Below are 6,551 nucleotides of genomic sequence, written 5' to 3'. Positions count from 1 at the left end.
ACATACACATTCTATATGTTACCCTGATTTTTTAATTTGGAGGCAGTTGACAAAAGAAATTTTAGATAAAAATGACCATTTTGTGTAAGCAAAATAACACAAATAACAGGAAGAAATAGGATACAGAGATTACCACAATGTCACTACATAATCTGACTTCATCTACCAAGACTAATAGTTGTTCTCTTTTAGTGATAATTTTCTATCTGGGAGAGTTGCAGACTTGTTCGTAACAAAGACAAAATAATTTTTCTGAATCATTAATTCTATGCACCACCTATCATTCAAATAGGAATATGCAGCACTATGATTGAAGAATAGTGAACCTGCCCGAAAAGGTTGGATGAGTCATAGTTTTGTTGGGGCTAGAGTACCTCCATGAACCCACATCATAACCATATTATGTCATTCAGCAATCGAGCAGTGTGGTTGAATCCATCATAATCGATGTCCTTGCTGTTGGGTCCATGTCTTCCCGCCTAGAGGGACCCCATCCTGATAGAAGTTTTCGCCGTTGAATTCATGCCTTCCTGCCTACCCGACAACACGCTGATATGAAGTTCTGGATAATATACTCTTAGAGTGACATTTTTCTTTCAAAAATATTAACCAAGTAACCCTAAATCTAAATGCAGAGTTGCAGAATATACATAAACAAAGCATATTCTGATCACATGTCTATATAAACAAATCATTTTCCATGTAAAAAGTCTATTTCGGTAAAATAACATTTTTTGCTCAGTACAATAGTAAAACCATCTTACAGTTTCATCAGTGGGCCATGGTTCAGCTGGCCATGCCAATATAAATATTATGCGGTATTTTAATGTTATAGAGTACCTCTTTAAGCAACTTGGCTTCATAATATATTTGTATTATGTAAATTAACATATTTTTCTCGAGCACATTTCATGGTAACACAAATTTTACTATATTAGTTCTAAAAGAATGTTACTAGCTTGATGTCATTCTCTAGTGCAAAATGATAAACCAGTGAACAACTTACACTTTACTCAAGAACAGCAATAACATATAATGTATCATGTCCCACAGAAACACCCACTATGTTGTCTTCTTTATTGTGTTTTTCAACCAACACAGATTTAACTTTTCTCAGACTAAGGGCTAAATAATCTATTCCTTGTCTTAGGTTCTGGTACTTCACAGTGTATTCAATGTCTGCTAGTGCATCAACACTGCCAATTGTCTCACTCTTCGATTTCATGACGCCCAACAACTTGCCACAAAGACAGCTAGTATCTTCAAGTAACGGTAAGCCTTGCATGTGCAAGTTGTCCACTCTAGCGTGAAGTTCCAGGACAAGACGATGTGAGGATAAACTTAATCCATTCCCACTGCTTTGTAGACGATTTGAAATCCCTATGTTCTCTTGCTGAAGAGACTCTACTTCAAGGTTACAGGACTGAATTTCTTTTCTCAGCTTTTGCTGAACTCCAGTAAGTCTCAAAAGTTCCATTTGCATCCTGGTGATGCTTTCGCTACTTCCAACAGATCTATTTCCTAATTCAACACTAAATCCTTGCCTGAGCCCATTTATTGTTTTTTCCTGCTCATTAGATGCCCCTTGTAACCTTGCAATCACCTTGTGCAGTGCCCTACTGTTATCTTCTTTGGATTTTAAGCATTCTTGGATTTGGTCCCTTTCTTCTGCAGCTTTTGTAAAGCTATCATGCAACTCTACTGAGGATCTGTAAAGACTGGTGTGCTCACCTTTAACTTTGTCCATCTCATCATTCAGTTGTTTGTTTTGCAGTTCCAAACTTCTAATCTTGTTAGAAGCCTCAACTCGGTTCGATTCAAACAAAGTAACTTCTCTCTGAAATGACACATTCTGCTCTGCTAGCTCCATTACTCTATCCCGTAGTCGCTGTTGTTCGGCTTGAAATCTTGCCAGCCTGGCTGACCAATCATTTGACCTTTTGTCAAGCTCTCGTTCCATCAGTCTTCTCATTCTCCAGGCTTCTAACATTCGCTTTTGAGCTTTTGAGAATTCTTACAGAACTATGCCACGCAGGAACGCTGGTGAACAAGGCGGAGGACGTGCTGCTCCATCGCCGGATCCTCGCCGAGTGTGCCGACCCCGACAATCGCCCTGTCTTCCACGCCCGATTCCTAAGGGTAAATTCATCCATCCATTAAACTCATGAAATCTTCCCTGCACACTATCGCTTACGGTATTATCATGCTCCTCTGCTTCCTTGCGCAGTACCTTCAGCAGGACAAACCTCTGGCTCCAAATCAAAACGGTAATTGTGGGGGATCCCTGGCTTCCATGCTCACGTCGAGGTCGATGTAGTAGCTGCATCCCCGGTGGGCGCGGACACAGACAAACAAACAGAGAGACAGGTGTTGGTGAGGTGAAAACGCGGGCCTGGAAGGGGGGTGAGCGGAAAGGACGGACCTTGGCGGGAGGCGTTAGTAGTTGTCCTCGAGCACGCGGTCAAAGAAGGGGTCGGCGAGCGCCTCCTGGTTGCCGACGGCCCGCAGGCGGTCGTAGATCTCCCTCCTGATGTCGGACAGCAGCACCCCGCCGCCGCCGCGGCCGTGGCCGGAGGCGGCGGCGGCGGGGGTCGGCCAGCAGCTCTCGCCCGCGCCCTCCCTGTCGCCGCCGTCGGCCATCCGGCTGCCCGCGCGCGGGGGGCTACGCGGCGGCCATCGCGGCGCCCTTTATGGCCGAGAAGGGAGTAAGGGGAGACGGGGTCGAGGTGGATGGTGACGACGGCGACGTACGTCAGTGGGTTTGGGATGGGGTGGGGGTGGCAGGCGGGGTAAGGGGTGGCGCGGCGGATCGTCGGAGAGAGGATCCCGCGGAGGAGGACGATGTAGATAAGGTGAGCTCGAGCTGTTTTTCTTTTTAATCACTGAAATGTTTTTCTTCTTCACTTAAATCTGGACGGCGGGTTGAATACCAGAAAACAGAAGGACTATTTTGCAAAACCGCCAGCGACGGACGGCAGAAGCGCTCCGCGCTTTATTATTAGGGGAGATTAGGTGCTAATTAGTCTAGGCTAAGTAGGGCCCCTTTAGTTAGTAGTTTAATTATTTATTTTAGGTAGCCTTGACCTGATGACATGTAGGCCCTCAAATTAAATAAGTTAGATTTATTTATTTGTTTGGGTATAATATATGACATGTGGGGCAGATCCCTTTTAATTAGAAAAGGAGGTTTAAAAATAAATATGTTAATAAGTTAATTAATTAATTAATCAATGATCTAACTAATTAGCTTAATTAATCTGGTAGTCTATGACACGTGGGTCCATTGACCCCGTTGACCAGTCAAACTTTGAATCGTCAACTGCTCACAAGGCATGCTCACTGCACCCCCCTAGTTCCACTATCACAAACTATGGCTTGAGTAGCACTAGTTGAGAAAAGAATACCCTATTTATTTTTGAGTTAAATAATTTCAGAATATTGTTAATTCTTTGTAAACCCATAGAAAACGATAAACCATAACTCCGTTCGTGTGTCACGTGTCCCTAGCATAGCAAACGTGGAACTTTTCCATCCGTTTCGCCTGTCCGGTAGTAGCCACAAACCCTGTAACTATCGTCAAATATTTTCTCGATCCGTGTATGACGGATGATACACTGTTAGCTCATGCCTAGCCCTGTAGTTTGCCATGTCATGCATCATGTTGCATCTATCCATTATATTTATTGTTTCTTTCCCCTCTTCTTACCGGTAGACCCCGAGACTTACGCTGCTACCGGGTACGAGTACCCTCCTAACGACAAGCCCTTTGCCGCAGAGCAACAAGGCAAGCAACCCCCCCCCCTTATCATTCCTATATCGCCTATTCGTTCTCCCTCTTGCTTGCATTAGAATTTTTGCTACTATTGTACTTAGCTCCCATATCTGATTCATAGCCTCTTTTTGATAAACTGCTACTTTATTCTACCGCACCTTAAAAATGCTTAGTATAGGTGGCTCAGTAATCCCCTTTGCCCCCTTAGTCCAGTTGCCCCTGCATTTTCATCAAGTCTCGATCATCTGATCGATGAGCCATGACCCGTCGCAGCACTCACACCCCCTAGTTATACGACATTGCAGAGCTACTATCGAGTACCGAGGGTGACACTTTGTTACGTACTCCGATGTTAGCGTAGTAGTGTAGTTGACCTACGGTGGTTCTCGGAGAGTGATTGCTGCTTCACCACCTATGATAACGACCCTGTCATACAACCCATCAAACGTGGCCCATCGAGGGTGATTCCTCCCTGGCCACCTTGACAATTACATCGTTCGGAATCCATCGAGGGTGATACCTCGGATACCTATCATGTTACATCCGCACAACTACTAGACTTTGTTACGGGGAACTTGATGAATGGTGAGTTGCGGGTGGATTCCCGCATGGATGAGATGATGAGTTAATTAAATGTTAATGGATTTGGGTATTTGATCTGAGTTAGTCGGGAGACCTTTTCGCACTAACCTTCACGTGGGATAAGTTATGGGTACTCAACGTCGTGGTATCAGTCGAAGCTCTTCACACGTCAGCAATGAAGCGGCGCGTGCCCGAGTGGTCTGGATAAGCATTGTTCTTGTATAAGAGGTGCCAGGACTGACATCGGCTTCCCACGCATCATGCAGGAGCACAAAGGGTGATGAACCCATGACCCCTGCGCGCTTAGGATTTAGACCGACGGGCTGACCTCTTAGTTGAGCTTAGGTAGGGTTACGACGTGTTGAATTTTCGAGGCTGGGCATGACCCAGGAAACTGTTGTTAGGGCATATTTATGCCTAAGTAATTTTGGTGATTGATGACAGTACCTTAAAGGATTAATCGTGTGCATTAAGCTTTCAGATAATACATGACAAAGGCACAAGACGATTCGGCACCCTCCGTGGAACAGAAGCACGGTGTCCCCTACGATTCTCTTTGGTGGTTTTTGAGTCGTAGGAACGCCGTACTATTAAGAGGGGATCCGTATTGGAAAGGTTTAGGTGGAATCAATCTTGCACTCACACACTTTATCTCCATCCCCTTTCCCTGCAAGTTTGGAGCTGTTCCCATCTCTGGTTTCTCTCATCTTGCAAAAAGGTCTCCTAACGATAGTACCGCTGGGCCTAGTGGTATTACAGCTAGAGTTGGCGGTAGTACCGCTAGCCCTAGTGGTAGTACTGCTAGAGATGGCGGTAGTACCGCTGGCCCAGCGGTAGTACCGCCCCTGGTCAGCGGTAGTACTGCTCCAGAACTTTAGTACCGCCATCCTTGCGGCTGTACTTCGTCGGACTTTTTGTGAATACTTTCTTGGCGGTGGTTGGCCCGGTAGTGTCTTTGCGCTACCATGGGCTCAGCGGTAGTACCGCTGCAGCCAGTGGTAGTAGCGTTGGAGTGCCATCGGTAGTACCGTTGCAGCTAGCGATAGTACCATTGGGCTCGTGCTGTGAGTGGGAAAACGGTTGGATTTCGCCCCCCCCCCCACTATATAAAGGGTTCTTCTTGCTCAAGAACCCTACCTTCGACCCTCCCAAGCTCCATTGTTGCTCCCTAAGCTCAAAAGTACCCGATCTCTCTCCCTAGCCAATCAAACTTGTTGATTTCCGAGGGATTGGTTGAGAAGGCCTAGATCTACACTTCCACCAAGAGAAAATTGATTCCCCCCACTAATCCCTTGTGGATCTTGTTACTCTTGGGTGTTTGAGGAGCCTAGACGGTTGAGGTCACCTTGGAGCCCCATTCCATTGTGGTGAAGCTCTGTGGTCTTGTTGGGAGCCTTCAAGCTTTGCGTGGAGTTTGCCCCAACCTTGTTTGTAAAGGTTCGGTCGCCGCCTTCAAGAGCACATATAGTGGAATCACAACACCTTGCATTGTGTGATGGCGTGAGAATAATACGGTGTCCCTAGTGGCTTATTGGGGAGCATTGTGCCTCCACACCGCTCCAACGGAGATGTACTTCCTCTCAAAGGGAAGGAACTTCGGTAACACATCCTCGTCTTCATTGGTTCCACTTGTGGTTATCTCTAATCTTTACATTGTGTATGATTTTGTTGTTGACTATCTCTTACTTGCCTTAGTGCTTATAGTTGGTAGCATCATATAGGTTCATCACCTTGTTGTCATTTTAGAAAACCTTTATGTTGCTAACCCTAACTTGTTAAGATTAATTAAAAAGTGGTCGTTGCCTATTCACCCCCCTCTAGTCAACCATATCGATCATTTCAATTGGTATCAGAGCCACGTCTCTTTATTAAGGGTTTCACCACCCGAAGAGTATGGAAGATGATGAGGGAGTTCCCCATGGGCAACCCGAGGCCATGGCCTTGACTTTGGTCACAAGGGACGACTTGAATACGGCTTTGGCCGCCCTCAAGAAGTCCTTGACGAACGAAGTCAAACCCATGCTTAAAGAGTTAATTGAGGGAATTAAAGGTTCACCCGAACCGGCGTTTGTGGTTAAACCCGCCAACACAGATTTGGAGGCCAATTCCTCTAAGGAAGCGGCTAAAGGTATGCGACCTTCTTCCCCTCTCGAAAATGATGGGACTGGAACCTATGCCTCAGTTCCACCTCCCATGG

General features: G+C 45.8%; 1 protein-coding gene across 1 annotated transcript; it reads right to left on the bottom strand.

The window, feature by feature from the left end:
• Positions 1-986: 986 nt before the first annotated feature.
• Positions 987-2,532, bottom strand: LOC123397766 (paramyosin-like). Its single transcript, XM_045092298.1, has 3 exons — positions 2,423-2,532; positions 2,231-2,320; positions 987-2,133 (listed from the first exon to the last, which is right to left on the bottom strand). The coding sequence occupies exon 3, from the start codon at positions 1,988-1,990 to the stop codon at positions 1,010-1,012; it is 981 nt and encodes a 326-aa protein (XP_044948233.1). The 5' UTR covers positions 1,991-2,133; positions 2,231-2,320; positions 2,423-2,532; the 3' UTR covers positions 987-1,009.
• Between the last annotated feature and the right edge of the window lie 4,019 nt (positions 2,533-6,551).

Source organism: Hordeum vulgare, chromosome 5H (genome assembly GCF_904849725.1).
Source record: "Hordeum vulgare subsp. vulgare chromosome 5H, MorexV3_pseudomolecules_assembly, whole genome shotgun sequence".
Lineage (NCBI taxonomy): Eukaryota > Viridiplantae > Streptophyta > Magnoliopsida > Poales > Poaceae > Hordeum > Hordeum vulgare.
This window is presented reverse-complemented; position numbering and strand designations above follow the sequence as displayed.

Bases quoted from the DNA above. Each gene is read 5' to 3' on its own strand.
- LOC123397766 (XM_045092298.1), bottom strand. From the start codon at position 1,990: ATGTTAGAAGCCTGGAGAATGAGAAGACTGATGGAACGAGAGCTTGAC.